The 26,526-nt window shown below is 53.2% G+C and overlaps 1 protein-coding gene across 1 annotated transcript in view; it reads right to left on the minus strand.

Moving 5' to 3' along the window:
- LOC115856345 (cadherin-23) overlaps positions 1-26,526 on the minus strand; it is a 371,688-nt gene that overhangs the window by 289,106 nt on the left and 56,056 nt on the right. Inside the window, exons 3-5 of the mRNA XM_070043924.1 lie at positions 17,965-18,107; positions 17,231-17,278; positions 17,033-17,125 (exon numbers count right to left, since the gene is read on the minus strand). Of these exons, the coding sequence (XP_069900025.1) occupies positions 17,033-17,125; positions 17,231-17,278; positions 17,965-18,107 (284 nt within the window). The remainder of the gene's footprint in view (positions 1-17,032; positions 17,126-17,230; positions 17,279-17,964; positions 18,108-26,526) is intronic.

The following is a 26,526-nucleotide window of genomic DNA, read 5'->3' on the forward strand; positions in this document are numbered from 1 at the left end:
CTCAGAGTCCCAGGGGGGCACATTTCAGGGCAGGCCTGGACCCCTGGGGTTGGGAACCAGGGTTCTGGGGGGCCTGGCTCCACTCCATGCATCTCCCCCCCGATCTCTGCACAGGCCTTTCACCAGGATCTCAAGGCTGGTGTGCAGGCCCGCGTGCCTCAATCACTCCTGACGCGCCGGTTGCAGGAAGAGAATAGCTTTCAGCTCAATTACCCTTCACATTCCAATATCATAACGCTCCGACGAGGTTTTTTAACCAAAAACAAAAAAGCCGTGTCTGCCACAGGCCGGATGCAAGGCCAGCCATGCAGAAGGGACGGGCCTGCCAACCTAACAGCCCCCCAGGGGAGACTATGGGAAGGGACCCATCCCAAGGCACCGGCCGCACAGAGAGGTCCGGGGCCTCAGTTTACTGACAACACAGGCCCTGCCACTGCTCATCAACTACTAGGCCTGAACAACGCTCGGCCCTGGGGAGAGAACACCGAGACCCACGTCCAGGGAGGCAGCAGGGAGTGACGTGCCCCAGACCAGTGCCCCAGGTCTCCGCTGTCACAACACTCATTCTACTTTCTCCTTCTAGGGGCAGGAATGCCACCCAGACCCCTCTGAGTGCCACAGCACGATGGCATAATTCAGCTGGGCCACAACCTGGGGAGCTGGGGTCTAGTCTTCATGTCATTTCATACCCATTGGCTCATCTGTGTCTTAACAACAACGCTGACTAGTTAGGAAGTTAGCTAGAGCTAAGGGTATTAACCCCACTGCAATAGATGGGTAAACTGAGGCCCGAGGAGATGGAAGGAGAGGCCCAAAGACATGAGGAAGAATCTCAGTCTGGTGTCCCTTTAAGATACACTGCTGCCATGGGAGGTGAGGGCTGTGGAGTGGGGGTGAGGTCTGCTCCAGTCCAATGAATCTAGGCAGGAAGGAACTTATCTCCACTCCCTTAGTATGATGTGACTGCCCCCGTCTGAAGACCGTTTTCACAGGGGAGGCATAACCAAGGGTCTATACCGTGAATCCTGCACACTCATGAACTCCTGAGCACACATGTTCCATGCTCGTGCCCCACCCCATGTCACACGTTGGAGGGCTCCAGAGCAGTGCCCAGAGGAAGAGGCCTGGCCCACCCTCTCCCACCCAGCTGTGCTTTCGTCTGCCTGGCCAGCTCGGTGCTAATGGCTTTGATGGCAGCATCCCCTCCCTGCGTCCTCCTGGCCTCCCGCTGGCTGTGGCCAATTGGCTCGTGATTTACCGCTCCGGGGCACTGACCCGTGAGGGAGACACACGGGACAGAAGGAGGCGGGGCGGACGTCATGCCTGAGGTGTGTGCACGCATGTGTGTCCTGGTGCAGGGGTGGGAAGGTATCTCTCCAGGAACACGCTGCCCAGCTGGGCTCTCTAGGACTGGGAGCGGCATCCCACCCTCTTGCTAGCCCATGCTGGCCATGGCACTGGGCACCGTCTGGACAGAGGAGGACGGGGGGAGACCTCGAGAGGGCTGCCAGGAGCCTCAGCCCGGAGGGCATGCCCAGGAGACTAGCACCCCTCTCACAGTGGTCCGCCGCCTGCTGGGTCCTCTGAGAATCTGGGCACGCATGCCACGAACACCTCCACGGCCCCACCTCCCGACCCACTGTCAACAGAGGCAGCACAGCATGGGGTGGGGGACCTGGAGGTGAACCAGCTGTGTTCACATCCCAGATCAGCAACTGACTTAACCTCTCTGAGCCTCAGATTCCCCACCTTAAAAGTAGGGATAGGGCTTCCCTGGTGGCACAGTGGTTGAGAGTCCGCCTGCCGATGCAGGGGACACGGGTTCGTGCCCCGGTCCGGGAAGATCCCACATGCTGCGGAGTGGCTGGGCCCGTGAGCCATGGCCACTGAGCCTGCGCGTCCGGAGCCTGTGCTCCGCAACGGGAGAGGCCACAACAGTGAGAGGCCCGCGTACCGCAAAAAAAAAAAAAAGTGGGGATAATCCCAATACCTACAGCACAGATGGGTGACACAAAGTACCAAGTGAATGCATGTACAGTCCCCGTTATTGTTATTACTGTTGTTATTCAGTGCCTTCCTCATGCCCAGTACCCCTGGCCCTTATGGGTTCAAGGAATTATAAGATACAGACCCCATCTTTAATCAGTTCATGAATCCTGGGACTTGGGACCAGGAGAACCCACACATCAGACAAGTGTTATAAACAGAAGCTGGAACAGGAGGTGGGAGGAAGGCAAGGTCACTGAGCCCATGCCAGGCCTGTCCAGTGCCCCATCTCTTCCTCAGTAATGCCCCTGAAGCCAGAAAGGCCTTTTCTATCTTGTGGGGTTTACACTCACCTCAGATATAAGGAAGAAGATGGGGTGCCCAGATGCAGGGGAAGCCTCTCCTGGCCTCAGACCCAAGCCAGTCCCTGCTCCCTCCCTCCCCAGCCCAGACTGAGAACTCCCACAGGTGACCCAGGCTTCTGCAGGGCTGGGTGGTGGAGGGGAAGGACAGAGCTGAGAGACCCAATTTGCCAAGCTCATTTAGAGTTCGTGTGTCCAATTCTGCTGCCTGGAGGGAGACATGCTTGATCTCCATTCATGCCACATGCCACAAGGGACTTGGGAGTTAGGAGGGGGGCAGCGGGGGCGGGGGGTGGGCAGTGGGGCCCAGCTTTCCCGTAGCACTAAAGCTGGGACAGGTGACTGCCCTATTCCACCCATCAGCCATCCAGAGGGGGCCAAGCTTTGGGTGGTGGCTGCCTGGGTCCTCAAGCACTGGCCTCCAACCCTGCTTTAAAGGTGCCACTGTGGGTGAGCAGGACCCAGCCGGGATCTCCTGGAGGCCAGGGACAATATCTCACTCCTCTTGTGTCCCCAGGGCCCAGCATGGACTTGGCATCCAGCAAGTTTGATGAATGAGTGAATAAATGAATGAGGGTGGGGTCAGGGGCGTGGGACCAACACTTCCGCATCCCAATACTGCTCTGGTAGTGAGCCAAGAAGAAACTCCTCTCTCTCTGTCTCTGGGCTCATTGATGCCAAGAGGTCAAGCTTTCCAGGAGGGTCTCCAGCACACAAGCACCTGCTAAGCCCTCCTCTGGGCAATGGGGAGGTCTTCCTGGGGTCCCAGGAGCGTGACAGCCAGTTCTTGGACGCGGCACTTCTCAACACAACGCTCCACACCCTCATCTGCGAGCTCTCCCTTTCTCTATCCCCACAGAATGGGCTCTTAGGCTCTCCCACCTCACCCCACTTGGTTTCTACAAGGCTTCTTCCCAGCCAGGGGCCCTCCCCAGCTCTGGGTGCCCCTGCCCCATGGCTGGCCCTCATGGATCATCCCTAATGACCACCAACCTCACACCTACGTCCAGACAACCCACCTCTGGGTACACATGTCCTCCTGCCTGAAGGGCCCCAAAGGAGCAAGTGAAGTAGAGTTTGGGGGTTTGGAGGGGTGTGCTGCAGAATGTGTGCCCTGCTACTCTGCCTTCAGAGCACCCGTATCTGTCTCCTACCTCTGCTGAAACAAAGTCCCACTTAGTGGCTTAAAACAATACAAGTTTATCATCTTACAGTTCTGGGGGCCCGAAGTCCAAAATGGGTCTTACTGGACTAAAATCAAGTGGTTAACAGGCCTGTGTTTCTTCTGGAGGCTCCAGGGGAGAATCTGTTTCCATGCCCTTTCCCGCTTCTAGAGGCCACACTCATTCCTTGGCTAATGGCCTCTTCTTCCTTGGTCACACCAGCAGCATAACAACTTCAGATCTCTCTCTCTGACCTCTGATTCCATGGTCACATCTCCTCTGATTCTTCTACCTCCGTCTTATAAGGACCCTTGTGATTACAGTGGGACCACACAGATCAGCCAGCTATCTCCCCATGGAGGCCCATAACTGCATCACACCTGCAAAATCCCTTTTGCCACGTGAGGTAACATAGTCCCAGGTTCCTGTGATTAGGATGCGGACATCTTTGGGGCTACTCTTCTACCTACCATACCCCAGTCCCATTAAATGACGCCCTTTCCTCCAACATCCCTGACTGAGGTGCCCTCATTTCCCATTGCTGCCTGCAACCCCGGTGAGACCAGGCTCAACCCTTCTCCGAAGGCCTCGGTGGGGGACTCGCCAGCACTTCTGAGCCGCCTTCAGCATCAGGCCTTGGGAACAGAGCGCACCAGGAATGGTTCATGAAAAGCGGGGAGGGAACAGCCGTGCAAAGGCCCTGTGGCACAATGCCCTCGGGCACCAGAAAGAAGGTAAAGGCACAAGAAGGCACAGAGCCAAGGGGAGCTGAAGAAGGGGCTGGGGCCAGACCCTGCCAGCCTGGTGGGATTCTGGTCACCATCCTCAGAACACCACGGAAAGGTTTTAGTGACATCCCTTGCACATCACAGGGACTCAGTACAATTGAATGAATGGACGGATGGGAGAATGAATGCATTAGCCTGTCTACCTTCCTTCCTTTCTCACCAGTGACCTGCCCCAAACCTCCCTCCTGCACAGCAACAGTTAATGGGGTCTCCCAGGCTTGCTCACTTATTTATTTATTTCCCCACGGCTGCTGTCACCGACCCGTGCAGCTCGAGCGTGGCTCCGTGGAAGTGTCTGTAATCGCCAGCACACTTTAGGCATTACTTCCACACCATTTACGGCTTTCCACCCCAATAGCTGCTGTTGCACCTCCCTCCATCTCCATCTTTTGGGCTGTGTTGGGTGGGTTTTTTGTTGTTTTTTTAAAAGGCCTCGTGGCCCCTGCGTTTGGGGAATCTGATGGCTCGGGGAGGCGGCAAGAAAGACAATGCTTTGGGAGATGTACCATTCCTCTCCCGTTGCCCTGGCCCTGCCCCAGCCCTGAATAGAGAAGGGAAGAATACAACAGCAATCACTGCAAGCTGCTAAGAAGCCTTTAAAGATTTCTGCGTTTTCTCATGCAGGCCTGAGACTCGGTTGCTGGTAGGAGCTGCAGCTTTGTGGAAGCCTGAAGGTGCCGGAACTCAATAAAGGTCACTTCAACCAAACACCTCCCCCCGTCCACCTTCTCCAGACCCAAGGCTGCCCTCTCAGAAGCCGGCAGGTTTACAATAAACCCCAAACCCCAAGTGGATACGCTGGGGGTAAAATGCATTTGGACTCACTCTGGGGGGCAGTTACAGAGAAGACAGCATCTGGGACTAGCTGTGTAGCCTTGGGCAAGTCACTTAACCTCTCCGGGCCCATTTCTCCAGCTATAATATGAGGACAAGCACACCCTTCTTAGCAGGTGAAAGACTTCTAAGAGGATCGAAGGAGACTGTATGAGGGAAGGGGCCCACATCCTTTTTTCCCTTCCCCTTCCTCTCAACCCAAGTTTCAACCACTCCATTTAGTTTCCCGTGCAGCCTCCTGTCCCAGCACTCAGGCAGCTCCGTATCCACCTGCAGAGATGACCCCTGACTAGGGAGGGGCTGCCCAAAGGTGATGCCCACAGGTGATAGTCCTTCCAGCCTTGCCGTGTGCGGGCTGTAGGCTGAGCCCTGCACATGCATCATCTCATGTCACCTGCACAGTGGCAACCCTGCATCAGCACCACACCCATTTAATCAGAGACAGGAAGTTTCCTAGGGACTCACAGATATAAGTTGTGAGACCAAGATTCAAACTATTAACCTAACAACTGTGGGAAGTGACCTCCGAGATGAAGCTGGCTGCCTCTACTCCGGGTCTTAGGTGATGATAAAAACCTAATAGAATGTATACTATAAAATGAAAATGCACAAAAGTAATCCATGGGGTTAGAAGTCAGGACAGTGCTTACTTTCTGGAGGGAGGAGGAAGGACTGGAAAAGTCACAAGGGGGCTTCTAGGAGCTGGAGAGGTTCTGTTTCTTGATCCAGATGTGGCAACACAAACATGTTCACTTCGCAATTAACTCAAACTTACGAACACTTACGATTGTTCTTGTCTCTATACGTATGCTTAGGTAATACGTACACTCAAAAAAAAGGAAGAAAAGAAAGGAAGGAAGGAAGGGAGGGAAGAAAAGAGAAGAGAAGAGAAGAAGAGAAAAGAAAAGAAAAGAAAAGAAAACTCATGAAGCCTGCAGGGCCATCGGAGAAAATACCCCAGGGGTTAATCTGTCCTACTTGCATGAGGCTTTAAGTTCAGGGCCTTCCTGTCCGTCCTGACCTTGACCCCCACTATGGAGTGGACAGGCTCAGGACTAACAGTCCCATTTAACAGAGGGGAAAATTGAGCCCTGGAAGGGGGAAGTGACTCACCCAGCCACAGGTGGTGGGGTTCCTGTCCCCTCCAGGCTACAGCTCTCCCCACTTTAACTTGCTGTGCTGCACGGACAGGTGACAAGACAGGAGGGGCTGCCCACTGGCTGAGCCCGCCCGAGGAAGACTCAGCACCCAGACCTGGGACCGGTTGGCCTCTCTTGCCCATGAGGGGGCCTGGGGCCACCCCAGGAAGGAAAGGCCAGGCCAAGGTTAGGAGGCAGAGGGTTGGCCCAAGAGTGGGGTTTAGAAGCCAGGATGGACGGAATGGGTGTAGGAGCAATTCCAAGGGCAGGGACTAAGAGAGGCCTGTGCCTTCAAGTCCAGTGGAGAAGACCAAGCGAAGGGCCTAAGTATGATCCCCATGGCCACCTCCAAACGGAATAACCCGGGCAAGTCTTCCAACTCCTCTAACACTTGGCTTGCTTATCTGTAGATGGTGACAGAGAGGACCAACCTCCCCCGCCCTCCCCCACCAGCTTGCTCTGAGGAAGGAAGATTAGGGTCTGGCTAAATGGTAGGAAGGAAGACGGTGCAGTGGGTTTGGGTGAGAGCGTCTCGGGGGAGGGCACAACACGAACAAAGGCAGGGCGGCAGGAAAGCGACTACCCTGTAGTGAGGATCCAGGACGGAGAGGACAAGAAAGCTGGGAGAGTAAAGCCTCACGCAAATGGATGGATTTCAATGCAGGGTTTGTGCTAGGAATGGTGGGAGGCACAGCTGGGCTCACACTGGGAGATACCGAGAGGGGAAGGGTCAGTGGAAAAGGCCTCCAAGCCCCTTCCCTCTCTCCGGGGCAGGACTGCAAGAGGGGACAGCCTGAGCCTGTGGCCCTCCTGGACAAGGACGTGACCAGGCATTCGGCTCTTTGTGGCTGGCAGTACCCCATGCTGGGGAGGTGGGCTGGCCCATGGATGGTGACGACAGCGAGCGGGGACGATTGCATTGCACCTAGCGATCACGCCCGGGTGAAATCTCTCAGGCGCATTATCACATCTGGAGAGAAGAGCGGGCTTTTTAATAGACGGACAGGAGGCTTCTACTTAAGGTTATTATAAAGAGGGAGAACTCAGCCCCTCCCAGCTTCCAGCCAGCACCACAAAGTTGCAAAGTAATTAAAGGCTGCTAAGGAATCAGAGAAATTATAATAATTCCATCACCCAAGACCTCTCTCCCTCTTTCTCTCATTTTCTGGAAGAAAACAAGGTGGGTCGGGCAGCCTGAGAACACATCACAACAAGCTTACTGTGTGGGCCCTCCATGTTACGGGGGGCTGCCAGGCCTGTCCGCAAGCCATTTTGACAATATCCGAACTTGTTACGGTAAGTAGAGGGGCTGAGACAAAAATCACAGAGCAATTTCCAAGAAGAGGAAAGGCAGGACCGCGTGTGGTCGGTCCACACCCTCAAGCGGGCTCTTCATCGAGAAGGCAGACTGCCAGGCCACGGCTCCTGGGGTGTGGGGTGCTATGGGAGTCTGGGAGGCAGCACCCGCTGGGCCCCCAGCCCAGCTCTGGACATCCACCTCTGAGAACAGCGCTACGCCTCCACCCAGGGGTGCACTCAGTCTCACCACGGGTCTGGAAACCGTCTCCCTGAGCATCTTCGCTGGTTACGTTAGGTCTTCAGTGGTTTGCCACTGATTTACCAGGTGACCTTGGGCAAATCTTTGACCCTCTCTGGCTTTGTTGATCTCTATAGAATGTGTGGTGGGATGGGGTCACCTCGACGGTCCTTCTGGTGCTGGTTTCAAGGAGTCTATTTGAAATGCTCTCTGCCTATTACTAGTTATTTCTAGGTGACTCTGTTTCCATTTTTTCCTTGTCACATCTTAGTTTCATGTTTTCCTCATGTTTCCTGTCTCTCACTGGACTGTAAGTTTCTTGTCCACTAACACCCCCAATATCAACCAATCAGCACACAGCAATGGAGCCCACCTGTCGAGCTCCTTGGCCTTCCAAGCAACTTTCCTGAAGTTCTCTGGGAACTTTTCAGAACAACAGGAATGCCGGTCAGCTACCCTGTGGATGTGCTGCCTCGTATACATGCTCTCACTGAACTCTCACAACCACCTCAGTGTATCCCTATTTTACAGATGAAGAAACAGAGGCTCCGGGAGGCTAAACCCCTTGTTCATGACCTCCCAATGTGGAGCGAGAGCCCATGTGTGCCTGCCTCCACCACAGCGTTGCAGTAGGGATCAGGGTCCCTGTGTCACAGATGGGGCTCAGGTTCTCACGATGCAGTGAAGCCACGGCTGCTCCTGTGCACAAGCTGCTCCTGTGCACAAGCTGCTCCTGTGCACAAGCCTTCTTCAACCCTCTGTTTCCTAAAGCTGTTCTCCCACCCAAGGTCTAAGGAAACCTCACTGCCTGGAGGAAAAGGGGTGCAGGCAGGAGTTTTACACCCTTCCTCCAACAGGGCCCCACCACGCGGGAGAGGAGAACAGTAAAGAGAAAGGGAGATGAAAGACGCCAGATGGACTCCGGCACACGAGGCTGACAGCCCAGCAATGCTGCAGGAACATCTCCAGCAGGCAGCTATCATCTCCTTCCATTTAGGGGTTCTTTATTTAAAGGGCGAGGGGCACAATAAAAGGTATCCCGGCACGTGCCAGAGAATCCCTAACGCACACGAGCTGGGCTCCACACACGGTCCCCTGCTTCATATTCATGGCAAAGGGTCCTGCAGTCATTGCAATGGAATTATATGGGCCCCCAAAGACTCCCAGTGAGAATCGGTGAGGAAACCGACGTAATTAAAAACATTATTACCATTCAGACAAAATAATTTCAATCACATCTGGGCTCCTTCCATCTCCTGTTGCCACACTGTCCTCTTTCCTCGTGCTGCTGGGGGGGGGGGTGCCCACAGCCCTGGCCATGCCCCATGGGCATGGAAGGAGCTGCCACAGGGATCTCAGGGGATGGGGGGCCCTGGGTTTCACTCCACAGGGTGGAGGATGGAGCAAGGAGCTTCGGACTGTGTGGCTAGGCTGAGCTCTCTGGGCCTGGGTTTTGTGGGACTCCATTTACTCCCTCCCGGGCACCCAAGACCAAGGAGGAGGTGGCAGAACGATGTTGGCTCTTCCCTGCAGGCAGGCGGAGCAGCCTGGCATTTACCCATGTGTGGGTCTCTGACTTCTCACGAAAATGTGTTGTACGCGCGTTTGGGGACTGAAGTCTTGGAGGCTACCTCTGGGCACACGCTAACCCTGCAGGTCACACGGAAGGGGCATCGCTATGACCATGGCTGGGTCCTGACCACTGAGGATGGTCCTCACTGCAGACAGTGGGCAGTGGGCTCTGAGTGAAGCTTCTCCACTGAACCCCCATAGCCTGTGCACGGGGCTGTGTGACAGCATCCAGCCTTGGATGGGAGGAAGCCTGTGCTCGGAGCCCAGAGTCCCCAGCTCGTCTCCCTGGGCAACATTTGGCAAACCACAGCAGGTCATGGCAAAGTTGCAAAAAGACCCATGCAAAGATGCTGAAAAATGAGAGGGGAAGACTTGGCTCTAGTTGCAAGCATGTCTGATGCCAGGGGACTTAGGGAAAGCAGTCACCTTGTATTGGCCTCAATTTCTCTCGTCTTGAAAATGGGAAGAATAACTTTCCCTTGACTTACAGAGTTGTCATGAGGACAAATGAAAGACAGTGAAAACACTAGGACATAGAGAAGACATTACTTAAATAAGTGCGCGCGCGCGCACACACACACACACCCCCCACAACCTCAAGAATGTAGAAATAGGCAGCCCTATTGCTTTGCGCACATGCATATCTTCATTGCTACAAGCCCAAAGCTCGCTGTCCTTGCTGCTGCAGGCTGAGACACCTGCCTGCTGGGAGAAAGGAGGGGTTCCAGGTATCCGTCACTGTGCTGCTAGCAGGGGGAGACCAGAAAAGGCACAGGCACCGGCTGCTCACCGAGGGACACAGAGACATGGCCCAGTGTTGCCACCTGGCTAGAACAAACTACTCTGACTCTAGCCAGCAGGATCCAGAGCCCCTGAAATGATTTATTGGCCTCCCTCTCCCAGATCAATAGGCGGGTGGATAGATGCAGAGGGGGCCCCCAGGCACCGTGGCCCCGAGGTAAAAATTAATATGGCCTGTCAAGGGTCTGCCTCTCCTGGCGTGCGAGATGACACTCTCATGAGCAGAGCTGACACCTCAGGGGGGATGGCAGGCACAAGCCAGTGGAAGTCCCCCTCACCCCCCATCTCTCTCTGCAAACCGGGGATGCAGTTTATAAATCATTCAGCATCTGATGCGCACTCCTTGAGGAGGGCAGCTGGGGGCACTGCTGTAGGGCCCAGTGGGTGCTAATAAGTTTGGCAAGTCCACCTCCTCAGACTCAGGGCCACTCCGGGCTCCCCACATGCCCACGGCACATGGGATGGCATGGCTGAGATTCAGGAATTGGCAGGCAACAGAGGGCGTCAGTGAGCACCAGCAACGGGCTCCGCATAAATGCTCCTGCTGTCCTCCCAGCCACCCAAGAGGCACAGGAAGCAGCAGGGCTCTGCCCACTCGTGAAGTTCACGTCCAAGGGACAGGTTCCTAGACTGGGTGCTGGGAACTCACAGGTGACCAAGCTCTGTTCCTGTTCTGTCTGACGGGAGACACGGACATACAAACAACAACTACAACCATGAGCATTTCTTGGGCATTTACACTGGGCACTATGCTAAGTACTTCTCTTACATGGTCCCACACACTTTAATCCTCACAACAATTTTGCAAGGCAATATAATTATTTCCATTTTGCAGGTAGAATTGACGCTACCTGCCAAAGAACCCGTAACCAGACTTGTCTCTGAATCCTGGCTCCATCCTTGCCTAGCTTTGGGCAACTTACATATCCTCTCTACTTCCCCATCCACATCTGTAGAATGCGAACATGAGTGGCTACCCCATGAGGCGAGGACTCAGTGAGCTCCCACACTGGAAGTATGGCATTGGGCACATAGGAAGCTCTGAATTACAACAAAACATCAAATTATTATTATCATTATAGAAATGAATTATTTACTTTGTTTCATTGACAAAAGATTGACAGGAATACTCTTCTCCCTGTTTTCCCATCTCTAGTAAGGATATACAAGGAGTAACTTTCATTTGTCTTTATTAAGTGACATGGAGAGATGGTGTGGCCTAGTGGGACCCAGCGCCAGGAGCCCTGGGTTCTGGCTCCGACCCTGTCCCCAGCCAGCTTTGAGGCTCAGGCAAGGACTCTCAGTCTCTCAGGCCCCTGTCAACTCGTCCCAGCACCACCCGTCCCCACTTCTAGCCTCATCCCACCTAACAGCTGGTCACCCAAAGCCAGGGGTGACAAAGATCTATGCAGGACCTGTCCATCACAGAAACTGGGGAGGGACCCAGAGGGCCCAGGCCCACTTCCAGCCTGGCTTTGTTTCTACAAGGTAATAGTGGGCACCTGCAAGGGACACACACACCTATACAGTCACTGTCCCGCCTCAGCAGGATCTCTGGTCAGGAGTTAAAGTTCATATTCCTCTTCGGGAAATTCCAATATATGAAAAGAAGCTAAAGGATCACAGAAAGTACTGATATTCAGAGACAACATCATCTGCTTCTCTGACTAACAAACTCCTACTTATCCTCTAAGGTCCCAAACAAATAGCCCCCATATATAGACCAGGTCACGCCTTCCACAGTCCCCTCCATAGGTCTACGCCTTCCACCCTACTTTGCACATTCTAAGCTACCATAGCATTTAATACATTTAGACATAGTTAGACATCTACTTACTTGCTTTTCTCTCTGTAAAATTACCTTCCCTGAGCACAAAGACCCTGGTTTCAATCACCAGTAGTTTATGGTGACTGAGTGTGGCTCAATTCTGTAGTTTATGGTGTGGCTAAAATGTATTATGAGCCACAAACTGGGCTAAGGGCTTTTCCTACCTGCCTTATTAGAGCTCTCACAATAACCCCACATGGCAAATATTGTCGCCCATCTTATAGATAAGAAAACTGAGCTCCATAAAGGTTAGATTCCTTCCAAAGTTGTACAGCTGGCAAACAGTAGAGTCTGTGTTTTCTACCCTGCATATCCAAGCCAGCTGAAAATCCCTGGGCCCTGCTCCATAGCTGTTCAACAAATGTTTGTGTTCATTTCAAACGACTTGAGTGGATCAAAGCACAGCGGATCAGATTTGGGCTTTGAAGGACAGGCAGAATAGAGTTAGGCTGAGAGAAGAAAGGAAACACTCCAGTACTAGTTAGAACAGTACAAAGTGTGTTTTACAAAGAAAAGAGAGAGACACAGACACACGCTCAGAGGCGCTGGATGAGCCCCTCGGCTGACAGGAGGATTCGTGCTGAGGAATACCAGGAGATAAGTTGAGAAACGTAGGTTGAGGCCAGATGGATAAAAGCCTCCACTGCCCAGCTAAGGAGGCTGAACTTCTCAGAACTTCAGTGACGTGGCCATCCCTGACACTTCAGAGGCCCTCCTTGACCCGAGGAGCCACCTGGCACCATCTGACTTCTAACCTCACGCCATCCTCCTGCCCAAACACCCAGGCCCGAGGGTCACCTCCCCCGGGTACAGCTGGAGGGACGCTGAAGGTCAGCGAGGTGGGCACGCACCCCTAACAGAGGTGCTGGAGCAGCGTCGCTGGGCACAGACACAGGCAAACACGTCTGAGCAAATTGGAATGCCGTAAAAGTCTATTACAGCAAATCAAACAGCAGTCAGCATGACAGCCATTAGCCTGAAATGAATACACAGGGGCTTAATGAGGTCTGTCAAGGCTGGCTTGGTGAATTAAGTTGCCAATTCTAGCAGGATTTCCCTTTTCTTTACAGACTTGAAAGCATCCACGCTGCCTCTGCCTCGTTAGGGCTTCGACAAGTGAATTGCAGGGCCTTTCACCCTGATAAAATGGCTAATTACATGTAGAACAGCTTAGTGAGGGGAGAGGGGTGGGCAGGAGGGGCACCAAGAACAAACAAACCAAAACACACCTGTCCGGCTTAGGCAGGGGCTTTCAGAGGGAGAGGGGGCAGGGCTGGGTGGGCAGGGGGCGGGTGAGCTTCTCCCAGGAAAGGGGCAGTGCCTGGTCTTGACCCGCCTCCCATCTGCTCCTATTCCAGGCCTGAGGAGGTGGGTCCCCATGGGTGATGTCTCTAGGCAGTTGTTGACAGGCTGAAAGTTCCCCTCAGAGATGGGCTACCCCAGCACCTCTCAGAAACCCTCTGATGGGGAGGGCCACAGATATTATCCTCCAGGGCTTGCTGTCGCCATGGAGTTAAAAATGCAGCTTCCTGGGCCAACTGTTCCCCAACTACTGATTCAGAATTGCAGGGGCGGACTTCCCTGGTGGCGCAGTGGTTAAGAATCCGCCTGCCAATGCAGGGGACACGGGTTTGAGTCCTGCTCCAGGAAGATCCTACATGCCGCGGAGCAACTAAGCCGTGAACCACAACTACTGAGCCTGCGCTCTAGAGCCCGTGAGCCACAACTACTGAGCCCGTGTGCCTAGAGCCCGTGCTCCGCAACCAGAGAAGCCACCACAATGAGAAGCCCGGGCACCGCAACTAAGAGTAGCCCCCACTCGCCGCATCTAGAGAAAGCCTGCACGCAGCAACGAAGACCCAACGCAGCCAAATTAATTAATTAATTAATTAAAAGAATTGCAGGGGCCCGGGAATATGCCTCCCAACAGTCCCCCAGGAAATTCTGATGGGGTATGTTTGGGAGCCTCTGATTCATCACCTCCCCGGCACTCAGTACTAGATGGCTTCTGAGACACGGGGTTCTCCTGCTTCTGCTTGTATACCTTCAGGGATGGCGAGCTCAGTACATCCTCAGCAGGACAGGGGAGTAGATTGTGGGGTGGGTCTCATTAGAAAGTTCTTCCATATGTAGACCTAGATTTACCTCCCTGTAACTTGTTCCCCACGCCTATCCCTGGGTTTTGGACACAACAGACCCAAACATTATCAGGGCCCCTAGGGCTGGGGGGAGTGGAAGTTGGGAAGGTTAGGGATGGTGGGCAGGTGGCTAGGATGACCAAAAGAGGAGCTGAGTGCATGGAGGCAGCCACTGGAGGTCTTTGTCAGCCCTCAAGGAATAATGAAGCACTGGAGGATAAGAAAGGAGCCACTCCTGCTGGGATGCCTCCTCAGATCACGGCATGTCAGTCCTGGAAGGGGCCTGGCCCAACTCCCCAGTTTAACAGCTGTTGGAGTTGAAGGCAGCAGAGGGGCAGTGACAGGTCTGAAGTCTCACCCAGCCAGTTGCTGGCACAATCAGGACTAGAACCCAGATGTCGTGACCTCCAGTCTCCCTCTTCCCACCATACAGCACAGGAGCTCTGCTGCTCACCTTGGCGAGCTTCTCCTGGAAACCCACCTCCTCCTGGAAGCCTGTTGAGATTTCTCTGATCACTCTGGCACCCCCTCAAGACTGATGCCTCACAGGGTCTGCAGTGACCCCTGTCTCTCTGGTTTGCATTCTCATCCTATTCACACCCATAGGGCCTCTTTCACTGAATCGGGCTTCTCAAGGGCAAGGGCCTGGGGTTTCCAGGGTGACTTCAATGTAAGCAGGAGACCCCTGCCTGAATTCTGGGCCAGGACCAGCAGACTCTTCCCTGGTACTCCAGCTGGGGCTTGAGCCAGGCAGCTAAGCTCTAGCTCAGGTGTCCACCCCAGGCCAGGGCTGGTCAGTGCCAAGCCACCTCGGGTCAGGAGGGGCCAGGCCTCCATCCAGCTGACACCACATCCCCGCTGGCCACACGGAGCAGCCCTGAGCAGGGCATCGAGTATCAGGCCACCTAAGTGACCTGATAGGGAGGTTTACATGCAAGCGAGTAAACCACACAGGCCTTCTTCCAAGGACTGTGTGTCCTTCCAGCCGGCCCCTCTTGGCCTACCCTCTCCGCATCAGATGGGCAGGAGGCAGGCCATTTTATCCCACCTGTCCTCTGCTTTTATTAGATAAGGAGCACCATGGCCCAGAGAGGTTAAGTGACATGCCCAAATGGACCCAGCAATCTGGGAGCAGAGCAGGGGCTAGGCCTGGGGTCTCTGGCCTCTGGTTCTGGCTCCCCTCATTATATATTCCTCTGGCCTCCCAGGTCTCTGTGCAGTGAGAGCCTGGCACAGCACCAAGCCCACAGCAGACGCTCAATAAATATTTGTTAAATAAGTGAATGACTGAAGAGGCTCTCTCCTTGGAGGCTTTGCCTTTGGAGAATCCTGGGGGATTCCAACAGGGTGGTATTGGAGGTCACATCTTCTCCTGGCAAGGGAGAGAGGAAAAGGCTGGCCCTGGCCCAAGGGCTGGGAAGCAGGGATGTGACCCCTCATCCCCTTGCTATTGCTGCTGTCTGCTGCCCCCCGTGAGGGAAGGCAGAGGGCAGCCATGCCTGCCAGGATGGCAGCTGAGCAATGGGTGCAAGGCTCATTAACTCCGAGCTGTGCCCTTGGTTTCTGAGCCCGGGACTAGAGTGCAGGCTGGCACGTAGAGACCATTAAATTAGAGAGACTTCCAAATGAGCCGGGGCCCGGAGCCAAGCTGCAGTCCTGGGCACACCGGCCACAGCTCAGGGCACCGTGTCCCCATGCTTGGGACTGCAGGCTCTCTCTCCTTAGGTCCCACCCCATGAGGGGAAGGGCATGAGTACCTCTGGTGTGTCCCACCTGCACATCTGTCCTACTTCACTCTGTCTGGCACAAGCACAGGACCCTTGGCTCACAGCTGAGTAAGGAGGGCCAGCAACCGGAACTTAGAGGCATGAGATCAGGTTTCCTCATCCCTGAGGAATCTGAAGCTGCCCTGGGAGTCAGGAGGCTCAAAGTCAAAGCTGTGTGACCTTGGGCAAGTCACTCTCCCACACTGAGCCTCACTTTTCTCATCTATAAACTGAATAGATATTTTCTAAACCTCTTTCAGTTTCCTGATCCAATGACCTATAACATAAAGGGGCTAGCACTCCAATGCCATGGTGCCAGGCTGCCTCTCCCCAGTGGATTCCATCTCCCATCATTCCCATCCCAAACCTTTACTGCTGCCACCCAACCCAGAGCCCCGAGGGCAGGCCTGAGGGACACCCAGTTAGAAGCTCTTTACCCTCCACCTTCAAGGTCTTTGAATCACTGTCAGGCCAGAAGACTGCCATTGGCCACCGGGGAGAGGGACAGTAAGCAATGAGAACGCTGGGGCCATCGGGAGCCAGCAGCCAGCTTATTAACGAACTGTTTGTAATGCAATGATGTGCACTTCTCAGTTACGAGCAATGGCGTGGTTTTACCCACACGCACTCACGCAAATACACTGAGTTACGCAGACAACCCAAAGCAGCCGAAGGCCAGCAAGACAGCGCAGGGTTCAAGAAAGAAAGCCCCTCCCAGGTACTGCATGCACTTTGCATCCTGGGGGACCTGCTCTAGCCAAAGCTGGGAGGCCTGGGGTTAGGCCTGCCAACGTACCTGCCCAAGGCCCGCACTGGCTGTAAATGGAAAAAACGTGCAACCTGCCCCTCCCAACCTCTGTCCTGTCCCTGATTCTGGCTGGAGTTGGGAGGGCTCATCCAAGGCAGGCCCTCTCTCAGGCACAAGGCTCCCGCAGCCAGCAGACAGGCCCCCTCAGAGGCGCTGGCTCAGTCACCAACCTGACCAGAGCTGGTGCTGGGCTGAGGTGTGGGCAGGAGAGGAGCTGGAAATGCCCTTCCTCCAGCATCAGCCTCCTCGCCGGTGGCCCCAGAGCAGCAGGCCCGCAATGTCCCTCAAGTGTGACCCTGGGGGCCCCTACCTCAGGGATGCGGACACTGTAGGGCTGATTATGAAATGTGGGTGCGTTGTCATTCACGTCCCCGACCTGGATGTTCACCTTCCGCGTGATCACCTGGCAAGACAAGAGTGGGGAGCTAGCATCAGCCTCCAGCCTCTTTCCACCCAAGGCTCAGGAAGCCCGCCTCCCGGGGAAGCAGGGGCCTTAAGGGACACTCACCCCCTGGTGGTCGCTGACAGAGAACTCCACCGTGAACTCCGACTTGGTCTGAAAGAAAACGGAGGGAGGGAGGAGGTCAGAGTTAGAGAGGGGAGCTGAGGCCCTGCGTCCGGAGCCCTACTTGGTGCCGGAGACCCGCCAGCATTGCCCCAGGAGCTGGTCTGGGACTGGATAACTGAAGGCTTCCCTAAGGAATAAGCAGTGCCTTCTGGGTTGGGGAAGTAGGTTCAGAATATGGACCCTTCCCATAAAGGAGCAGTAGATTAGGAGTCAGGAATCTCGCTCTAATCTGGGCTCTGTCTCTAAATGGCTGTGTGATCTTGAGCAAGTCACCTCTGGGGCCACTTCAAAGTGAGGAGAAAGCAGGGGTTGGGGTTTTGTTCAAACTCTTCCCTTAACGTGCTAAGGGCTACGTGTGTCTCGGGAAAACGTCCTTTGGGGGAACATCTGTTGGGGGGTGTAGATGTGCACACTCTGTGGAGCCGCTGTTCTACAGGGGATGAACCCGAGGTCACTGTCCCTTTTGCCTATCCAGTGTCGCCCCTTACTTGGAGACACCCCAAACCACCCTATTCTAACCCCAAGTCCAGACATCAGCACTGGCCTTGGAAGAGGGACACCATTCCGGCAGGAAGATGCTGCTTCAGGGTCAGAAGACGACGAGCCATCCCCCCCCAATGTGTGCTTCTGCCTCCCTAGGGAAGGCCAGGGGCAAAGGTCACGGCAGGTCATACCTCTCTGTCCAGCGGCTGCCGGAGCCACACCACGCCCGTGTCAGGCTCCACGGCAAAGATGCGGGAGGCCTCCTCCCCAACCACGCCGAACACCAGGGGGTCGTTGTCCATGTCTCGGGCCAGCAACTGGGTCACAGAGGAACCTGAAGTACCCGCAGGAGAGAGCAGAGGGCAAAGACGGGAGGTTAATCCATTCGTGAGCACCTTACTCAGGTGGCTGAGTCCCTGTGGGCAGCAGCCGCCCAACAGACCACCAGCAGGTCACTGACTACCGCAGACCCCTGTGCATCTCTGGCTCTGTTCCAGGCTCCCTGCCTCCATCCTGGTCACTTGTCACAGTGTGTAATAGGGAACTGTCATTCACCACGTTCTGTGACTTCTGCCTGTCCTCTTTTCTTAATTTAGAGGAGTCCTCCAAGTGGCTCAGATGAGTGCAAGCTCCCAACCCTTCAATTCTTACATTCCAAGATGGGCACAGTACTTAGCCCTAGCCACTCAGAGCACTCCATCTCCCTGGTCACAGTGATTGGTTCAGGGATGAGCATGTGACCCAAATTAGCCAATCAAAGCCAACCCCGGGACTTCTGCTGGAAGTCTGCTGGAACTGGGAAAGAGTCGCTCTCCTTCCACTGGGGTTGCTAAATTGGTCCTGCTGGCAGCCATCTTTGGCACCAGAGGAAGAGCCTGCCTGAGGTTGAGGCCAACAAGGAGGAAAACAGAGCCAGATGGTACATGGAGAGAGATTCCTGACAGTTTGAGGGTCTGCAGCCAACGATACCTGAAATTAGCAATTAGCGCCATCCTCTGGACTGCTCAGCTGTATGAGCTAATAAATCACCCCCCCTTTTTTTTTCTTTTTTTTTTTGGTTTTGCCTAAGTAAGTTGAGTTGGATTTCTGTCTTTTGCAAATGGAATCAATATTTTCTTTTTTTTTTTTTCCTGGTACAATAATGTTCATGGAAGCTTTATTCATAATAGCCTAAAACTGGAAACCAAAAAAAAAAAAAAAGTGTCCATGAACAGTCAGATAGATTTTTTTTTTTAGGCAGATAGATTTAAAAACAACAAACAAAACTGTGGTACATTCAATATATTGAAATCTCACAATAGAAAAGGAAAAGTACAAAGCAATATTTTCTAATTCAGAAAATTTTACAAAACCTGGCCTTCATTCAACAGTGATTAGGTGCTGGCCTTATGGTAACCACTAGGGTACACAGAGGTTAGGAAGATTTGGAGCACCCTCAGGAACTCCAGTCTAGAGCTGGGTGACGAAGTCTAGCTCCTGTCCTCCATCAGAGGACTATGGTATTGCCTTCACCAAGAAACAAAGCCCTGGCCAGAGACCACCCTGGGCATCAGGATGCCTGGCCTACAGCCCTGCCTAAGAAGTCCTAGAGTAGGTCATCTTCTCCTGGGGTTCACAGCATCCCTCACAAGGTAGGCTTCAGGTAGGGCGATCAACCATCCTGGTTTGTCTAGGACTGAGGCATTTCCCAGGATATGTGCTAAAAGCAGGACATCCCAGACAACCGGATCAGCCGGTCACCTTAGCTTCAAGAGGTCCTTAAACTGCCAGGAACTGTGCAAAATGTTCTGAGTGTACAGTGTGCCATTTTCTGCAGAGAGGCTCTATGGTCTCCATCTGATTCTCAAGGAGTAGTTAGGTTAGAACCATGGCCTTTGGCAAATCACTTCTTTTAAAGCCTCAATTTACCCTATAAAATGAGACAGACACTCTTTCTTTCCCACATACTCACTCTCATATTTACTGAATAGCTCTGATGGTCTATTAATAGCTAAGGAAGGAAGGATTCTAAACTCTGGGAATTTTATCTAGAAGAGAATGTCGATGAGCTTTTCTTTTATTTATTTATTTATTTTTTTGCGGTACGCGGGCCTCTTACTGTTGTGGCCTCTTCCGTTGCAGAGCACAGGCTCCGGACGCGCAGGCCTAGCGGCCTTGGCTCACGGGCCCAGCCGCTCCGCAGCATGTGGGATCTTCCCGGACTGGGGCACGAACCCGTGTCTCCTGCATCGGCAGGCGGACTCTCAACCACTGCGCCACCAGGGAAGCCCTCGATGAGCTTTTCTAAGTCAACTTTTAAAAGACAATTCTAACGTGACAAGAGCTAACATTTTGGAGCGCTAACCACATTTCAGACACTGGGCTAAAGGATTTCTGTGTACTCCCTAATTCAATCCTTCCTGTTATTCTCCCCACTTGTGGGGAGATAAGGTAACAAAGTGATTAAGTAATTTACCATGCCCACACAATTAGCAAAGGGCAGAGCTGGACTTCAAAGCCCAGGCGTTCTGGCCCAGTGCCCACATTTGCTTCCACAACCTTACAAATCTCAACACTTGATATGTGAACTCAAGACTCAGGACTTGCATGGACATGACCCTATCAGGCCCTAAGTGGAAGCCCAACACTTAGGAAAGGAAGATACTGGGCAATCATTAGGCTCTTATGATATGCCAGACATGGTGCTAGCCCATTCACATGGGTTCTCTCATTAAATCCTCTCAGCAACTCTGTTTGGTAGTCATTATTCTACCCATTATACAGATTAGGAAGTTGAGGCTCAGAAAGGCAAAGTAGCCCCTCCAAGATCACACAGCAGAGTAGGACATGGCAGCATCCATGGTGATGAGACGAGGTGAGAAGCAGGAGAAGGAGGACTGAAGTCACGGAACAGAGACCTTTTGGGGAGCCCAACCTTCCCATTTTAAAGATGGAGAAACTGAAGGCATTTAGTAATTTGCCCAAGGTACAATGGTGAGCAACAGCGTCAGGACTCAAACACAAGTTTCGAGACTCCCAGTACAGTGCTCTTTCCTAGATGAGGAAGGAGGAGGTACGTGAAGTCATAGATAAACCAAGCACATCTTCTCAAAGCATCTGTGTCGCTCAGTGACATGCAACTATTTTATTCTAAAACAAATGGGAATATAATGGGGGTACAATATAATATTCTTTTTTTTTTTGCAGCATGAGGGCCTCTCACCGTTGTGGCCTCTCCCGTTGCGGAGCACAGGCTCCGGACGCGCAGGCTCAGCGGCCATGGCTCACGGCCCCAGCCGCTCCGCGGCATGTGGGATCTTCCCGGACCGGGGCACGAACCCGTGTCCCCTGTATCAGCAGGCAGACTCTCAACCACTGCGCCACCAGGGAAGCCCTCAATTCATTTTTAAAGACACAACCTAAAACTGTGAAAGAATTTCCAGCCTCCCCCTGACTGTCGGGGACACACAGTTCCTTTCTGATACCCTCAGGGGTGCTTTAGTGGCAAAGTCTGAGGAACACTGAGCTACTTCCCAAGGCTTGGGGAGATTGCACATGAGGAAACTGAGGCCCGTGGGGGCCCTGTTTGTCCCCAGTAGAGCAATGAGTCCACGGCGGCCCCTTGGACCGGAAACCTCACCTGCCAACCTCCTTCAGGGCCCAGCCCAGGTGGAGAATATGGGGCCAAGCTCCCAGCTGGCCGATGGGACTCCGGAAGGGCCACACCGACCCTCCAGCCAAGGTCATGCAACTTGGTCCAGTATCCCAAATGGCTCTCTCAGTCTCGATGTTCAGGCTCTCCCAAGAAGGGGAGTGCTGGGCAGGACAGGGATGGGGCCATCAGCTGCTGTCACCCACCCTGTAATTTCCTGGACTTTTATCCATTTTTCCCTCAATTATGTGCTGCTCAAAATGGTCCTTTTCAGCTTCCTCACGGGCTCTTGCCTGCTCATGCCTTCTTTGTGTCCCAGGTAATTGCTAGTGACCTTTTCTAAGTGTACTAATTAAAGGTGCCAATTTAATCTTATATTTAAGACAAGACGCCCCGCAATTTTCCCACTGGGCACATACCCCCTCCCCCCCCCCCGCCCCGCCCAACTGTCCGCTGTAGAAGCTGGGCCTGGCTTTGGCTTCTCCAGGACAAGCAGCTCATTTCCCCGTCAGGGAGGCTTCAAGCAACCTCTGTGTGCACCATTCAGACAGGAATGAAGCCAAGCTGTGGGGCCCAACCTCTGCCCAGTGTCCCCAGAAGCAGCCCCTCAGGAGAACCAACCCGGCTGTGGGATCCTGGGGTACACACACCACACTCTGGGTTTGTTTCCCACCTGGGAAACAGTATACCCTGCAACTCAGGCTGTGCAATACCTAGAGCTCTTTTTAATTTTTTTTAATTGTGGGAAAATATATATAACGTAAAAGGTATCATTTTCATCAATTCAGTGGCATGTGGTGCATTCACAGTGTGTTGTAAGCGTCACCACTATCTGTTTCCAGAACACTTTCATCACCCCAGAAGGAAACCCACACCCATGAGCATTCCTCCCCATTCCCTCTTTCCTCAGCCCCTGGCAGCTGCTAATCCACTGTCTATCTCTACAAATTTGCCTGTTCTGGACATTTCATATAAATAGAATCATATGATAAGTGCTAGCTTTTTTTTTTTACTCAGCATAATGTTTTCAAGGATCATCCACTTGTAACATGTATTAGTGTTTAATTCCTTTTTATGACTGAGTAGTATTCCATTGTATGGGTATGCTCTATTTTATTTACCCATATCATCAGCTGATGGACATTTGGGTTGTTTCCCCCTTTTGGCTATTGTGAATAATGATGCTATGAATACCTGTGGACAAGTTTTTGTTTGAACACCTGTTTTCAATTTGGGGGAGGGGGCGTATATACCTAGGAGTGGAATTGCTGGGTCATACAGAAACTCTATGTTTGCTAAACTTTATGAGGAACCACCAAATTGTTTTCCATAGTAATCACACCATTTAAATTTCTGCCAACAATGAATGAGGCCTGGAGTTCTTTTCAGTGGTAAGAAGGATAATCAATGTTTCACAGGGCTGAGCGCTCCCTGTATGGTAGAGAGATGGGAGCTCGGCAGCCCTCCGTAGCCGATGCTATGGTACCCTGCCTGCTATGCCTTAGCACATACCATTGTCACACACACCAGCCCGACCTCCAGCTGCCAGGCCTGAAGGGTTCTGGCCATCAGAGACTGCTCTACCCATACACAGGACACACCAATAGTGCCAGGGAACTAATGCCCCTGGTAGCAGCACTCAATGAATGAGAGATGGAAGATGGCAGATAAAGAGTTGGTAGATAAATGCCCCAGCTCCCTCACCTCTCAGGGGGGGTAACTCACAGGCCACGTTCCACACTGGCTCTTGGAGGTCCCCTATGGGACTCATCTCCACTTGCCCACTGAGGTGACTTGGTTAATGAAGCATCTTTATGGCTTCCTTTCTTTCCCAGTCTCATGTCCTCAGTCTCCGACCTGTGTTTCCTGGAATCTCCTCCCCATACACAATTTGCACTTGAATCTTCATCACAAGGCCTGCTTCTGCTTCGTAAGACCTCCTGAGACTATGGCATCAGAATCACCCAGTGTGCTTGTTATAATACAGATTCCCAAGCCCTGCTGCCTCGATCGGCTGGGGGGCACCCCAGAGTTTAAACGTTTAAACAGCAGCTCCCATTCTCCCCGCAAGAGACTCTGACACACAGCCTGAGACTGGTTTATAGCAGGGTGATATTCAAATAGTTAACAGTGGCCACAGTACAGGCACCAACCAATCAGAAAGGATGCTGGCCATAAACAAACTGGACCAGTGGGTACTGCCTGTAAGTCAGCCTGGCTTACGGCTCACATTTTAGATGCAGAGAAAAGCTCCTCTGGACCCAGGATGATTTAAAGGCTCGGTCGTAGGGCTCTCAGCTCAGTTAGTGCTGCCGGAGGACTCTCTGCTCTTGGCCTCCCCCACCCACAGCGGACGGGTAACCCAGAGAGGCTGGCCCCTCCACCCTGTGCCAACCCAACCCAGCTCAGGGCCCAGCCTGACCTCATGGGTGGGAAGTGGAACTTTAAAGAACTTAAATCACTGTACACCTATGTTCATAGCAGCATTAGTCACAATGGCCAAAAGGTGGAAGCAACTCAAGTGTCCATTGATGGAAAAATGAATAAACAAGAATGTGGCATCTACAGCCAATGGAAATTATTTAGCCTTAAAAAGGAAGGAAATTCTGACACATGCTACAACATGGATGAAACCTGAGGACACTGTGCTAAGTGTATGCTGATAAGCCAGTTACAGAAAGACAAACACTGGTATTATTTCACTTACGTGATGTCCCTAGAGGGGTCAAATTCATAGAGACAGAATGTAGAAGGGAGGCTGCCAGGGGCTGTGGAGAGGGAGGGCTGGGAGTTGTTGTTTAACGGGTTCAGTATTAGTTCTACAGGATGAAAAGAATTCCGGGTATTGGCTGCACAAGAGTGTGAATGTACTTAACACTCACTGTACCCCATCTTGGGGGCCATGTACCCCATCCCTGGCAGTGTACCCTATCCTAGGGCCCAAGTACCCCATCCTCGGGCAGTGAACCCTGTCCTGGAGGCCAGGGGCCCCGGTGGGAGTGGGGATCTGCTCAGCAGGTTTCGAATGCCCCTCCCTGGGAGGCACAGGGCTGGTGACACATCCACCACAATGGCCTCAGCTCCTCAGCAGCAGGCCACACCCGTCTTCCAGGCAAGGGGTGGACAATCCTAGCTTCCTGTGCAGCCTTGCTGGGCCCATGTTGATTGCTGAGATGGCTGTTACTGTTATTATTGTTATTTTCCCTGATGGGTGAGGCCTGGGATTGGCATGTCATGCACTCCTGGGGAGCTGAGAGTCTTTACCTCCTAGACCAGCGGTGGGCCGGAAACTCAGGAAAGGCAGCGGCAGGCTGCACGGCCTTTTATCTCATCTTTATGTTTTGGATCGGGGAAGGATGGAAGCTATGTTCCCCAAACCCAGGGAGGGTGCTACAGAATGAATCAAGGGTAAGGAGAGTAGACCGTGCTTCCTCCTTACAGTATCATCTTCTTAAGGCAAACCTTTGATCGTGCCACACCCTACTTAGACACCTCCCACAGTTCACACAGAATTAAAACAAAATCCCTTACTGAATGGCCAATGCTCCTCCCAACCTGTCCTTAACCCCCTGGCCCGTCACGGTCACGTTTCCACCACACCCTCTGGGCTCAGCCCAAAGCCCTGCTGTCATCCCTCAATCGTACTGGGGCCTCGCCTGTTCCTATACCTGTGCTGCTGCTGCTCCTGCAGCCTGCAAGTCCCTTCCTCCTCTCACTGCCTCTCAAATCCTGGTCACCCTTAAATACATGCCTCAAATGCTACCTCTGTCATAAATATCTCCCTGATTTGTTGTCTGTACCTCTGCACAGCAGGGAGCGGGCATCACCCCTTGAAGGTAGAGGCTGACGTTCTGGACACGCTTGGCAAATCTTCCCACCCCTCCGTGATTAACTATCACTCATCTCTTGGGACCGAGGAGCTGGTCCATTCGTTCCCTTACTCAAGCAAACATTACTAATAAATCACAGCTCCCTTTCCTGTTGAGTCTATATTCAACTTCAGAATCCTTCACAACACTGGGTTCCATACAGCCACTACTAATCAATCCTCAAAGGCATGTGAGAGCAAACCTTTTGCAATCTGTGACCTAAAAGGACTTCACATCAGCCGTGATCTACTGTCCCTTCCCAACCAGGGGCCAAGGATCTAGCAGTCTGCTCTTATCAGGCTCAGGGCAGTTAGGAGGGAGAGAATCAGACTTAGAGTCTACAGGTGAGCTCAGAAACAAGGACTAATTACAGCGCAATGAGAACCAAAAAAAAGCCCCTTCTCATTTTACAGAGAGAGGGGCAGGGGTCCTGGCTGGGAGACAGCTGCTTGACAGAGCTGTGTATGGGTGAGTGGCTGAGCAAGGAGTAGCAGATGGTAGGCCCCCAACCCCAGATTACAGGCCGTGGCTTGTTCCCAGATCTTTCTGAGAATAACCACTCGCCCCGCCCCATGGCCCTGGGCCTCCTGCACAAGCCCCACCCCCTTCAGGGAGGAAACCCCCTCACCCCCAACCCGTGGTCCGGAGGGACCTAGCTGCTCCGGCCTTGGTCTCTGCCGGACCCAGGGGCTGCTGCCTTCCCCCTCGCCCCTGAGATGAGCCCCGTAGAGCCTGGGCTGGCCTTGGAGCCTGCAATCTCATTTGTTTCCCCTCTGGGATCAGACAGGCCAGTTAAGCGCCTTGATTCCTGGGAATAATCTCATTTGTCTTAGGTTTCCCCTCCCCGCTCTCCTGCCTTCAGTCAGGCTCCTTCCCTCTCATGCCCTGGGGTCCTGAGCTTGGTCTGACCTCAGGGCAGCCAACTTTGTTTGGGGGTTATTTTGTGGTCCTGGGCCCCACGTACGCCGCAGTGAGATGTGCGGCGGCCTCCTCTCTCCAAGCCTGCCCTGCACTGGCCGACGCCCTCACGTTCATCAGAACACCCTTGTCCGGATAAAGGAACTGTCTCTGTCTCCAGAGCCCGCAGGCCCTCTTCATATCCTCTCTCCCCTACAGCTCCGTCCACTCAGCGTAGATGGCATGAAGTGCTTGGGGGAAAGAAACTAGCATTCAGTTAGAACTCAATGGTTTTCATTCATTCTCTGTCATCGATTTCTCACTATGGCCCCAGAGAGGTTAGCATGCCCACTACA

The sequence above is a fragment of the Globicephala melas genome, chromosome 16 (genome assembly GCF_963455315.2).
Source record: "Globicephala melas chromosome 16, mGloMel1.2, whole genome shotgun sequence".
Taxonomy (NCBI): Eukaryota; Metazoa; Chordata; class Mammalia; order Artiodactyla; family Delphinidae; genus Globicephala; species Globicephala melas.